General features: G+C 42.9%; 1 protein-coding gene and 1 non-coding gene across 2 annotated transcripts in view; both read left to right on the forward strand.

Annotated features, from left to right (window-relative positions):
* The window catches only part of SLC49A4 (solute carrier family 49 member 4), a 166,759-nt gene that overhangs the window by 145,470 nt on the left and 7,085 nt on the right, over positions 1–14,204 (forward strand). Inside the window, exon 8 of the mRNA XM_060262634.1 lies at positions 9,269–9,451. Coding sequence (XP_060118617.1) covers positions 9,269–9,451 — 183 coding nt within the window. The remainder of the gene's footprint in view (positions 1–9,268; positions 9,452–14,204) is intronic.
* TRNAT-CGU (transfer RNA threonine (anticodon CGU)) lies at positions 8,304–8,376 on the forward strand. Its single transcript has one exon. It is a non-coding gene; the product is annotated as a tRNA-Thr (tRNA).

Below are 14,204 nucleotides of genomic sequence, written 5' to 3' on the forward strand. Positions count from 1 at the left end.
AAGGGTTGGAACACTTTTCCTATGAAGAAAGGTTAAAATGCTTGGGGCTCTTTATCTTGGAGAAACGTCAACTGCGGGGTGACATGATAGAGGTTTACAAGATTATGCATGGGATGGAGAAAGTAGAGAAAGAAGTACTTTTCTCCCTTTCTCACAATACAAGAACTCGTGGGCATTCGATGAAATTGCTGAGCAGTCGGGTTAAAACGGATAAAAGGAAGTCCTTCACCCAAAGGGTGGTTAACATGTGGAATTCACTGCCACAGGAGGTGGTGGCGACTACAAGCATAGCCAGCTTCAAGAGGGGGTTAGATAAAAAGTCCATCAGAAGTCCATCAGTGGCTATTAGCCACAGTGTGTGTGTATATATATACGGTATATAATTTTTTTGGCCACTGTGTGACACAGAGTGTTGGACTGGAGGGGCCATTGGCCTGATCCAACATGGCTTCTCTTATGTTCTTATGTGATGCAGAGTGTTGGACTGGAGGGGCCATTGGCCTGATCCAACATGGCTTCTCTTATGTTCTTATGTGACTCAGAGTGTTGGACTGGATGGGCCATTGGCCTGATCCAACATGGCTTCTCTTATGTGACACAGAGTGTTGGACTGGAGGGGCCAGTGGCCTGATCCAACATGGCTTCTCTTATGTTCTTATGTGACTCAGAGTGTTGGACTGGATGGGCCATTGGCCTGATCCAACATGGCTTCTCTTATGTGACACAGAGTGTTGGACTGGAGGGGCCAGTGGCCTGATCCAACATGGCTTCTCTTATGTTCTTATGTGACTCAGAGTGTTGGACTGGATGGGCCATTGGCCTGATCCAACATGGCTTCTCTTATGTTCTTATGTGACACAGAGTGTTGGACTGGATGGGCCAGTGGCCTGATCCAACATGGCTTCTCTTATGTTCTTATGTGACTCAGAGTGTTGGACTGGATGGGCCATTGGCCTGATCCAACATGGCTTCTCTTATGTTCTTATGTGACACAGAGTGTTGGACTGGATGGGCCATTGGCCTGATCCAACATGGCTTCTCTTATGTTCTTATGTGACACAGAGTGTTGGACTGGAGGGGCCAGTGGCCTGATCCAACATGGCTTCTCTTATGTTCTTATGTGACTCAGAGTGTTGGACTGGAGGGGCCAGTGGCCTGATCCAACATGGCTTCTCTTATGTTCTTATGTGACACAGAGTGTTGGACTGGATGGGCCATTGGCCTGATCCAACATGGCTTCTCTTATGTTCTTATGTGACTCAGAGTGTTGGACTGGATGGGCCATTGGCCTGATCCAACATGGCTTCTCTTATGTTCTTAAGCTGATATTGAAAATTCATTGAACATCAAGCTATGAAACAGAAAAATAAAACCTCGATTACTTTTTTATAAAATGAAGGATTAAGGGACTCTTGCCATGCAGAGTTCTGTTGCTGGCAGCAGAAGAGGTTTGTGCAACAGATTTACTGAGTTACAGATCTCAGTAAGAACCTTCTGTTGAATCCCTGGGTGTCATGGCAAGGGACCGGCTCATTTCTCTTCAGCTACAAAAGCTCTCTGGCTCCATGACACTACATTCCTTCCAGTTTTTCCTGAACTGTTTTGTATTTACCTTGGAACAGTTCCTCTGCCCCTTTTATTTTGAAACTGCAATCAAAGACATAGTGAGGATCAGCGGAGTTTGCGAGTACCGTAATTTTTTCCTCACAAAAACCTGGTTTAAAGAAAAAGAACTTGCATAAAGACCAACCTAATCTTTCCTATTCTAAACCCATGACATTTGTCATCTTTCTAGCAGGATGTTCTGGGTTTTGGCTCTAGGCACATCTTTTTCTGCGAAGAAGTATGGCTCCGTGCCTTTAGAAAGACATATCACAAATAAACTGATGAATAGCTGTTGGTGCTTTATCTCCTAAGTCTCTGCTATCTGTTTTTCATAGCTTCTCATGTTAGCAAATGGGAGGGTTTTTTTTTTTTTTTAAGTTCTCCGCTTCCAAAGATGGATATTGAAGAGAATACATTCTAGCATATTTAAACTTGAGGAAAAGCCTTTAGATACAGCAGAGGCGGATGTCATCAATCTTTGGGGCAGTCTTCCCAGTCTGGCTTTTCTCAAAATCCATCCATTGCATTCACCAGGTTTTAGAGTTTACTTCAGCAAGTATGATAAACATTAACTAGGGTTTGTCATTAACTAAAGCAAGGAAACATGGTAAGGGGGGATAATTTGGAAATTGTAAGGATCCTACAAGCTCTTTAAGTACTGGAACAGACCGATTCCCCCCCCCCCCCCCCCAGCTTTTTAATGATACATGGCTGTTCTCAGCATTCCATGCTTTCTGGAGCACATTTTCTCTTCATCGGGCTTTCTTAATAGGCTTTCTTTTTTGGTAAATTTCCACATTTTTCAGTATACCTAGGAAGTTCCCAAAGAATGTAGATTCTTCTTCCTCCTCCTCCTGTAATTCTAAAGTTTTGTCAGTTTCTGTTTCTTTTTTCGGAACTTTCTCAAAACTGCTTTGTGCTGAAGTTTTCAGAAGGACAACAGTAAAGCCTGGTTTTGGATTTTCTTACCCACATGGCAGATATTTTCCTTGACTCCATCCCTGCAGCAGCCATTTCCTCCCCCTGCCGCAGGGGGTGGTGGTGCTATTTTTTTAAAAAAAAAATCAGCCGTAGAATATTGTTATTTTTGATATACCACCGTAACAACATTTGTAACAGGTTCTCTGATTTCTCAACTTTCATTTTTTAAAAAAGTCTCTAGCATTTTTTTTCTGCAGAAATTGAGGGGAAAGGCATATCTCTACAACAGTAGGGACTAGAGACTTTGAATGGAAGATGAAAATGCACAGAACTCGGTTACATCTACTGCTGTACTGATGTATCAATGTGTTATTCTGCAGCTGATTTTTTAAAGAAAATACACACGTCCCAGTGGCTTAGGGGAAAGGGGGAGGGTGGCCACTGCTGCTGGACTGGGCTAGGGAAATTGTAGGGAAATGAGCCATGTTAAAGCCACATTGCTGCTGTGCTTTAACAGTCATGCTTCCAATAGGGGAACCATACAAGTCCTTCCTTGTGTGGAAACCACCATAGTGTGACATTTTGATTAGTTTTTATTATAAACCGTAGCTGGAGCAGTTCTTCTTTGAAAACAGCAAGTGATTTATTCAGCTCACAAAGCACAACACACAAAACACCCCAACAATATCCCCACTTATATACATGCCAGACATTGCCTCCAGCCAATTATCGTTTAATAACTATATACAGTGTTACAAGTCCCCAGGGGTCATTTTGTGGAAAAATAGGTGGTGAAGCTCATTAGCATAAGCCCCCGCCCCAGCCAAAAGCAACCCGATGCAAGAAAGGAGAGCCCCGGGCAAGGGAGGCCTGCTTCGGCTGCCTAGAGTTCCAGCCAGCCCAACACAGGCCTCACTCACCTGGGGCTCTCCTTGGCTGCCCCCCCCTTCAGTAAAAAGGCCAGCAAGCCACCCGCTGCCCAAAATTACCTAAGAAGTGGAGAAAGGGTGGCGTGGGCTTCAGCAGGGGTTAGTGAGGGCTGCTGGGGGCATGGCAAAGCCCCTGGTGGCTGGCTGGTTGCCCGCTCTCGTAATCCAGGGATTGTTATGCAGCTGCACCTACTATTCAATGGACAAGGTAGGTGGGGAGGAAGAGAGGGAACCCTCAGAAAGGTTCAGGAGCTGCACTCCTGTGAGCTCCTGCTGAATTCAAGGCCTGCAAGTCCCAAAAGTCAGCCAATCCAGATGTTCGTTGAAGGCCCAATCAGGACAGTTCCCTCTGAAACATTCTCTTTCCTGATTGGGCAAAACTTAGAGTTCGTAGGAGCCTAGTTGGAGGCTCTAGCTCTGGCAAGAAAGAGTTCAATATACAACAGTTTTGAAGTGTGTATTGTGGCTTACAGCTTCTTGAGTGGTAGAACTGCTATGTACTGACTTTTTTCTATTTTAGAATTACCTTTGTGGTTTCTTCAGCCTTTCATGGCTTTTCTAAAAGAACTCATGGTTTTATTTTGTGTGAAAAATCTTCCTTTCTAGTCATTCTTTGGATCTTTTGACACTCCTTTAGAACTGGTCTCTGGTATTCAGTTCTCTTGAAACAACAATATTTCTTAGAAACCAAGCTTTTATTTTCTCTCCCACCCCAAAACAAATACTCAGATGTCAATAAAACTATATTATTATCCATCTTGGAACTCATAATCTAATCTTTGAAGAAGAAAATTGGAAAACAGGTGAAAATAATGTATTATTTTTCAATAAATTGCTGAATGAAAATGGAAATCCAAATAAAATGAAAAAGAGGCATATAAATATGTAGCTTGTTTGGCATAGTTGTTAGGTGTGTGGACTCTTATCTGGGAGAACTGGGTTTGATTCCCCACTCCTCTGCCTGCACCTGCTGGAATAGCCTAGGGTCAGCCATAGCTCTGGCAGAGGTTGTGTTCTCAGCCCCACCCACCTCACAGGGTGTCTGTTGTGGGGGAGGAAGTTAAAGGAGATTGTGAGCCACTCTGAGATTCGGAGTGGAGGGCGGGATATAAATCCAATATCTTCTTCTTCATCGTCTTCTTAGATTAACTTGCTTCTGGGCTCCATTGTTCAAACCCCCTGTGAGAATTTTGCTGAATGCTAAGATTTGACAAACTTTCTGATATTTTTCCATACAAAAAATGGGGAAATAACTAAAACATATAAAGCAGACAGATGGAAATCTTCATGCCACTGTGCCCACATAGAAGAAGGTAATTTTAAAAGTATGATGGGAGTAAAGATGACAATTATAGTTCAAGAAGCATGTCAAAGTAGATGCTGAGCTGATATAATGTAGTACATCTTCCCTCCATTGGAAATAATGAAAGATAAGGGCACCTTTTGGGGGGCTCAGAGAATTGGACCCCCTGGTCAAATCTTTTTGAAACTTGGATGCCTTTTTTTTTTTTTTAAGATTTCTGTTTTATTTTCCATCCTTCAAATCATACAGACCGAACAAAATTATCCAGAAAAGAAAAGAAAAATAGGATTAACATCATCCTATAACACTTATTTACATACAGAGTGAGATGAGTTGTGGTATTAAAACCAAAATCATAATTTGGCATCAAACCCCCATTTCTGTTGTAGACCAACCAGTAATAATAATAAAAAAAAATAAATTTTAGTTTTTATCCAACCATAGATATACTTTTTCCCATCTTTTTTTTGCTTCCCCCTTCGAGATCCCTTTAACCAAATTAGCTAAAATATCCATTTCAGCCACTTGCAAAAATTTTTGAATTACATCTTCTCTCTGTGGAACCACTTTTAATTTCCAACTTTGGGCGAATAAGATTCTGGCTGCCGTTAGAATATATACTGTAATATATTCGTCCTCATGAGGGACAATATCTCTGACTAACAAGAGTAACATAAATTCTGGCTTAAAAACGAAATTTACCTTAAGTATTTCTACCAACATTCTGTGAATATCTTTCCAAAACCTTTTTGATACACGACACGTCCACCATACTTGGATGCCTTTTTGAGGAGAGGCACCAGATGCTATGCTGCAAATTTGATGCCTCTACTTCAAAAAGCAACTCCCCTACAGCCTCAAATACCCACAGATCAATTCTGCATTATACCCTATGGGAATTGGTCTCCATAGAGAATAATGGAGTACCCAGCAGACATTTCCCTCCCTCGCACTTTCTGATGACGGTGAAGCAAGGGGAGGGCCTCCAAACTGGGGGATCTCCAGCCCCCACCTGGGGATTGGCAAGCCTACTTTCAATCCATTTCCAGTGAACTGGATTTTACTGTGTGAACTGGCAAAATTCAGATGGAAAGTCCCTTGAAACTGGATTGAAATTGCATTATTTAACATGTGCGATTGCAGCCTCTGTACTTCCTTCCTTCCTTCCTTCCTTCCTTCCTTCCTTCCTTCCTTCCTTCCTTCCTTCCTTCCTTCCTTCCTTCCTTCCTTCCTTCCTTCCTTCCTTCCTTCCTTCCTTCCTTCCTTCCTTCCATTTCTCTTTGGCTGTTTCTACACTTGGCAGAAAATCCTGTCTGTGTGTATTTAAAAGTAATCGTTTACATTGCATATCGCTGTAACTTCTGTCTTGCTTTGCAATTTCTTAAGTCTTCTACATTTATTTTTTTGAATGGGCAACAAAAACGATTTCATCCTGGAGTTGCCCTGCAGTTCTCAAGAATACCTTTGAGCAGAAGTTTTCCTGAACATGTGGATCGAAGTTTGTAATTGTAGAACTTTCCCTGTGAGTTTTAAAACTCCTCCCCAAAGCCCCATCCACCGTCCACTTGCAAGAGCACAGATTCTGGAAGTCACTAGGTGCGCTGCTCAGAAGTGTGTTGACATGTGCTCTCCTCTAAGCAGGGCTTCCCTCACAAGGAAAGCCCAGCTCAGAGGAGAATGCACACTACCCGACTGCTGTCGCCTTCAAGGCAAAGGCAGCTGGGCAAGACTTCAGTGCAGCTTCTCCAAGCCGGGCTTCCCTTACAAGGGAGGCCCAAGTCAGAGGACAACGTGCCCTGCCTGGCTGCTCTTGCCTTCAAAGTGAACGCAGCCAGATGGGGCATCAGCGTGGCTTCTCTGAGCATGACTTGGAGGAGAATACTTCTGCAGTGCGCTCTCAGAGGTGCTCTGCATCTCCGAGAGTGCACTGCGCAGGCCTGGCTCAGCCAGAACCTGTCCACCCCTCCTTCCACACCCTGCACCTGCTCTCCCCATGGGCAGGGATGCAGTGGCAGGGCAGGCACAGTTGGGGGGCACAGAACAGGTGCCGGCCTGGGATGCCTGAAGCCCTAGCACCAGACCTGCCAGGGTCCCGGGCAGGAGAAACAGGTGGTGGCAAAGGAAGGCAGCCTCCAAGTGGCAGAGAGGTGCCCCACCATCCCCTTCAGCTGCCTGGGCAGCAATGTGTGCACTGCCATGCAGGGAGCAGGAATTCTTGCCTGGGGGTTCCGTCTTTTCAAGTATAGAAGTAAAACTCGGCAAAAGGTGAGGAGCTTAGTTTTAAATGTAGAAGCATTTTGAATGATGCGAATTTGTAGCAGGTGGATTCAGTGCTCAGTAGATATGGAGCAAAACTGAATGGAGAAAGGGCCTTTCACTCTTTTCTTCCCATCTTTCCCCTACCATTCTTTCTGTGTCTCTCGCTCTCTTTCATTCTGTTTATCTTATCTTCCTTCCTGCCAGCTACACGTTCATCACCCACCTCCCGAATATTTTTTCTAGAGCCCTTTGGATTTCTTCCTACAACGGGCTTCACTGCTAGTAAACAACAAACAATATAAACAATCAAAGACCAATTTAAACATATAACATTGTAATCCGTTTAATGAAGCAGCATTGCAACATCTATACATATTGGAATGTTTCTGTATGTGCATTATGTATGTATGCAATATTGAGTTTGAGCATGTTAGAGTGGCTTTATTTTATACGGCTCACTTGCTGGTTTTTTAGAATTTTCGTGACTTGTGCCCTTTTTGGAGATTTTTTATATGTGATTAGATGGTATTGTTTTTATGCTGATCCTGTCGCGAGAAAATATTACACGATCCACCTGAGTAGCACCATTGCTATTTATCTGATTGTTTTATTGTTTTAATATTGTTTTTGTTTACTGTCTATTTTATGCTGTTAGCCGCCTTGAGTCTGTGCAGAATGGGCAGGATATAAATTTAACGTAAATAAATAAGTAAATAAAATAAATGCTCTTTAATGCCTTATGCTGGATTTTGCTGTTGTTGGCTTTATTGTTGTATTGTGTTGGAAATTACCTCAGTGGCCCAGAGAATAAGGTGTAGACATCTTTAACAGAAATCCACACAACTGAACTTGGGCAACTGTACTACAGATGACTTATGGTTTACTGATGGGTTATATGCTTTGCATGCTGAAGTGTCCGGGTTGAATCCCTGGCATTTTCAGATAAAGGAGATTAAGTAGCAGATACTGCTGGAGACCTTGGAGAGCCGCTGCAAATCAAAGTAGGCAAGTCAATGAATTAGGTAGGCCAGTGGCCTGATTTGGTATAACATGCACAAGTGTGATGTAATTGTTGTTGGGCCAAGATCAGATTCCCTCTCAGTCAGGAAATTCATTGGTTGACTGTATGCCAATTCATTGACTGACTGTTTGCCAGTCTGTATGATCAGAATAATCTTTATCAAGTTGTGAGGATAAGAGGGGAGGGGAGAAACCATGAATGTGATCCTGAGTTTGAGAAAGGGCAGGATAAAAATGTTAATAAATAAAATAGGTAGCTTTTAATGAGGGATGGTGGCTCAGTGGTAGAGCATCTGCCTCGTAAGCAGAAGGTCCCAGGTGCAATCCCCGGCATCTCCACTAAAAAAGGGTCCAGGCAAATAGGTGTGAAAAACCTCAGCTTGAGACCCTGGAGAGCCGCTGCCAGTCTGAGTAGACAATACTGACTTTGATGGACCAAGGGTCTGATTCAGTGTAAGGCAGCTTCATATGTTCTTCATATGTTCATTTAAATAAATATTTATTTATGACCAATTTGAGAACAATTGTTAAAGACAGGAGGGTGTGTCTTGTTATTTTAATTATGCAAAAAGTTCAGGGCAAGTGGACATAATACCTGTTGTTAAAGGAAACATATATGTTATATGTTATAATAATTTTAAAAATGCAAAAAAAAAAACCCACACCATTTTATTTATTCTGTTTGAGTATGCTTTTTATCTTTTCTTTCTTCCAAGGGCTTTAAGGACCAGTTCATATATGAACCTTCCACACATACTGCGTCAAGAGATTTGCATTTTCGAGAAATTTTTAAACTGTGGAGAAACCCAGCCTCTCCTTCCTCCTGTTTTTCTGCCCAATGGAAAATGGAAATATTTGCAGAGAAAATATTTCATAGGAATATTGTCAGTGTTCCTCCATATTTTTTTCAAACAAAACTGAGGAAGAATTTGGGATATATGTAAAGGGAAATATGATTCGGGCACATAATTTTATCAAAAGCATATTTGTCAGCTGCACTGAAAAAGCTGTTGGCAGCTGGTACTTTATGTGAGAATCTGGACCTAAATGCAGTGTGTAAATTTTAAAATTAAATATCTGTGGAGAGGCAAAATCTGATACTATGTTCTCCTCATAAACACATCTATGGGGGCCATTCAGGTGTATCAGCTGAATAAGACTTTAAGCATTTGAATTGTGTTTAGTATCATGCTATAAACGTACTGAGATTTTGTTTTTGTTTTGTTTGCAGCCACATTGTATACATCCTGCATTTTGTTGGGAGTCTTCTTGAACAGCAGTGTACCTATATTCTTTGAACTTTTTGTGGAAACAGTCTACCCTGTTCCAGAAGGGATCACCTGTGGCGTAGTCACTTTTCTAAGCAACATCTTCATGGGAGTTCTTTTGTTTTTTCTTACTTTTTATCATGAAGGTAAGGAGAGTTTCTTTGCTTGCTGACTGTAAATTTGCCAGAGATGTGTGTTTCATCTGAGGTCTTAGTGTTTGCTTCGCTAAGAACTGCGTGCAGATCTTGCATTAATACTAATGATGTGTGTATAATTCTCACAGCCTTTGTAGTGAAGAATAGCCCTTCTAATAGTTTGTCTTTATATGTGCGTCAGTCAAAGAACGAAATCCTTGCATAGAAGGATTTAAAGCCAGTGCATCGGGATGTGTTTGAGATAAACACTGTGGCAAGATTTTTACAAAGAACAGCATAATGTTATGGCTATTCATAACACTTGCAACTAGGCAGGCTAAAACAATGGTAAAACTAATCCAATCTCATGCTTCAGGGTGTAATCCGATTGCCTGCTGGGGGTCAATAAAGGTGTGAGGATTTTTTCTTCTTTCCAATCATGTCTTTGAGTTGTTTTTTTTATGTTCTTGTCATTCTTACGATTACAGAACAGTAAGAGAGTAGATATTTCACTCTGCCCCTTTTAAGCATTCTTCTTTACTCGTGTAGAATGTTGGGTATATTCAGAGTTGCTTTGGTAATTTGGAGAATGAAGCTAGATGTTGGCAGCTGTAAGATTTGATTTAGATGAAAAAAAATTAAAGAAACTTGCAAGGCAAAGTCTGGTTTTATTAGAATAACTTTAGTCCAAAGAAATATGTGGAGGCCTAATAGAATGTTTCATGGCTTACAGGCGGGATCCATTTTGTGGACAGAAAAAAGAAACAAGCATACTTTGACTATGAGCTTGGGGGAATACTCATGTGGTCCCATATTTTCCCTTCTCATTCTACCTGCGTTTTTGGTTCGCAGTGAATAGTTATGCTTTTACATCTAAATGGCAAACTCCAATCTGCCATGTTCTTTCTAAGCCAGATTTCTAAGCCACGTCTTCATTCTGGTTTGGAGAATAGTTTACGGTTTGGACGTAATGATAAAATGTTTTGTCGTTAGTTCTGAAGTCTTTTGTTATTGAGCTGTGTTAATAGGGTTGCGAGAGCCCCAGTCCGGGCAGTGGCTCCTCCAATTTTGGAAACCCCAATCCGCTGCCATCCAGCTGGCCAGCGGAGGAAGCCCTACCCTCAAAGAGCCTCCTCCCTCGTCAGCGTCAGTGGCGCCATGACGTCATGTGGAACTAACATCATCACGCTGGGTGTGTCGCGCAGCAGTGCTTTAGCATTTTGGTGAAAACTCTAGAGTTTTGGCCAAAATGCTACAGGATCGTTGCCCAGCTTGCCGACTGTGATGACTTCCGTGTGAATGTCAGCAAAGGGTTCATTGAAGTTTCAAAATGATCAGACTTGTCTTCGTTCAAAAATAAGTTTCATTTATTGATTACAACAATGTTACTCTCTACATGAATTCATTGAAACTGATAACAGATAGCTTGTACCACTGGCATTTATGAAGATACTTCAAAGACTAGGGCTTTAAACTATTTCTCATAATAAAACTACAATTGTCCCTGCAAGCAATACTTTCCCACGCCTGCTTATCTGGCACCGGTGAAGGATGCACTCTCCCCCCTGGTGATGTCCTTGCTTTGCTTGGGAGGTGCCAGGGAGGCGAGCTTGGCACTCTGCACTTCAAAGGCCTGTACTGGCCTTTAGAGTTTTGGCACCTTCCATTCCCACCCCTCCGCTTTCTCTTGCAGGGCACAGTATTAGTGGCATAGTATTTTATTCAGCAATGGGGTTAGTAAGCATAGAATAAACATGATCAGTAAGTATCGATAACTTCAATGAAACATGGCCTGACAGTGATGCTATCACACCACTGATGTAACGCACAATGATGTTATCCCACCTTCCCCACTTCCGGAAGGCTTCCTCCCACCTATCCCTCACCAGCCGGGTAAACAGACCTGACAACCCTTCCTGTGTACTGGGGTTTTTGTGATCTTCCTCCTACCCAAGGATTTCCCGGTGCCAGAAAGAGAGAGAGAGACTAGGCCGTAAGTAAGGCCTGGAGTAGAACTATTTAACATTCTGGTATACCAAAGCTATTGAAAACCATGAAGTGGCATACATAGTTCATGTAACATTTAGATCATTTCAACATATTATTAAAAGCAAATTATTTCCATTTCAGTACATTCGCAGGATCGCTGTATCTAGCTCCTGACGGTAGGATGACTGCCGCTTTTTCCAGATAGTTTTCAAAGGCAGCCCCACAAATATTTTGTTACAGTAATCTGTCCTAGATATGAGTCTGGGTCATTGTGGCCAAATCATGCTTTTCTAGGAATGGCTATAACTGGTGCATCAGGTGAAGTTGATAAAAGGAATATAGACTACAGAGAACAGCCAAGCCTCTAGTTGCAAACCAGGATCCCAGAAGCACACTAAACCGACGTTTCCCAAACACAGATTTGTGACCCGGCACCGGGCCGCAGAGCCCTCAATGCTGGGCCATGGGGCCTCCAGTCCCCTGGCGGTCCCTCCCCCCGTCTTCCCCCACATTGCGCCTCCTTCCCCCGGGTCGCTCGCCTCCGCGCCTCCTCTCACCCTTCCCCACCATAGGCTGGTCAGTTTCATTCTGTGCAAAGCCCTTCCCTCCCTCCACCAATCGCCCGATCAGTGGGAAATCGGCACTCAGCTCATTCCGCGCTGGGCCAAGCCGGCCACAGGTCAAACAGACCTCACATTACATGAATGGGTCTCTCTGTAGATCTCGTTGTAAGGAGTTGGGGGAAACACCACTGAGTTTTAATTAAGCTTTCACTTGCGCTGCCCCTTGTATTCAGCACTGGCCTACGTGGGTGCCTGAATGCCCACCGACTCCTCCTCTCTACAGGCCGCCTGCAAGCCCCAGCCTTTTTCTTGTGTGGTGGATTAGAACTGCCCCCTTCCTTATATTGTTGCTATAACAGCAGTGCAAAGGTGGCTGCCTCATTTGTGATTTGCGGGTGCAGTCAAGCAAAAACAAGGTCCAAATCCCTTCCTTTGTAGCTTCAGTGCTACAAGCAGTTAGCTTTGAAAATCACGCTCCTTGTCACAGGAGTCAAAATTGACATGACGTTTCATTAGACAGTCTTCTACCGCAGTAACGATTCTTCCATTTGTTTTGAAGCTCCTCAATAATGGGTTGCCTGTGAGACCTAATCTTTACAAATGAGATGACAAAACTCGTGCAAAACAAATTGAAGAGAGCGCGAGGGAGAGTCTGTCATGAACTGAGGCAGCTTTTCTTCAGACCCTGAGAATTGCTTTGTTCTTTCCTAGCTGCAGAAATAACTTTGGAAATAAAGCAATCCCATCTTCACTCGCTTTAGAATGAATCTCACTGAATTATTGGGATTTATTTCTAATTAAGCGTTCACAGTTCAGTTGAATGTGTATGAGTTGTGAATGTGTTTTCTATGTAATGTGAGAATGCAGTGCTGAATACCCTAGTCTGCTCTTTTCATTTTCTTGGTCATTTTAATATGCAACATTTTAAAAAAAAAATACTGCAAAGCACTGGTTTTCTTTTTTCATAAGGGCTCTATAGCCTAATATAGCTGTTTTTCAAGGTGTGTTCCTGGGAGGCTCTGGGGATGCCTTGGAAGCTTATGGAAGTTTTCTCAGTGGAACGATCTGTAGTAGCTGACAAGTTCTCTTGAAAAGCAGCTTATTTACCATGGCTGAGCTTCCCCTGAGTGCTGAGTGTGCTCCAGGCTATGCTCTCAACTCACACGGATCAGTAGTGAGGCCCAACAGATTCTGCACATCTCTGCATAAAACTGATGTGGCGTCATCTCTGTGTAACCTCGGCAACAGTCCCCCCGCCGATGAGTCAGTATGGAAACAAGTCCTGAAGGCAGGTTTTTTTAAAAAAACACAAAACCACTGTTCTCGTGCATGTAACAGGCAGCCCAACAGCAATAAGGTATAACCTTTTTCTTTCCCTCAAGACAAACAGCCTTAGCCACCATTTATTTCAGGATAAACATGTACAGTTAACTTGGGATTCATCTTGGGTAACCATTCTGTCTCTCTCAACTTTTGTTCTCTTCAGTGTAGATTGTGTCTCTGTGTTCTCAGTAGTATATATCTAGTCTGTGTCAAGAGCGCCTCTTGCCATTTAGCCAGCTTTCACTTCTCGCATAGCCAGCTCCTATCTCTACGTAACAAACGGAGCATTCTTTCTGCCTGATCTCAGAGATGGCCAAAGCCATCTCTGCCTGATATGTGTCCACCTGCGAGGGGCCTGGGAAAGAACAATAGGGGAGGGACTGCTTGCTTCGCACCTTGGGTTTGAATATATAACAGTTTAAGCATAAGGTATAAGTAGGGGGCATTTGCCCGCCAAAGCCAGTTTTCACAAGAACACTCTTGCTTCAAACTTGTCAGTGAGCCAATAAAAAAAACTATACTCTGAACGGCCTGGTGTTGATCACTGAAGCGTTGGGGACTTGACAGTCTGCTCTTAGTGACACACTAGGTGTTTCATATATCACACAGCAGTGGACATGCACTTATAATTGCTTATACAATGCATGGACTTGTAGAATTCATATTGTGCATGCTGTGAAGAGAAAGGGGGGATTGCCAAGCTTCTGAAGGATGAATAAAAAACAGATTCTGCCATTAGTGCCCCCCACTATTTACATTAAACGGAAATCCACATGTCTTGGGCTATTGCACTGTTGTAATCATGAGATTATAATCTGTGATGGTGCACTATGCAAGCCCGTGTGCATCCCCTGATACAGGAAATGCTAAGCATACTGGCTTCACTGAAA

This window comes from Heteronotia binoei, chromosome 21, assembly GCF_032191835.1.
Source record: "Heteronotia binoei isolate CCM8104 ecotype False Entrance Well chromosome 21, APGP_CSIRO_Hbin_v1, whole genome shotgun sequence".
In the NCBI taxonomy this organism is placed as follows: domain Eukaryota; kingdom Metazoa; phylum Chordata; class Lepidosauria; order Squamata; family Gekkonidae; genus Heteronotia; species Heteronotia binoei.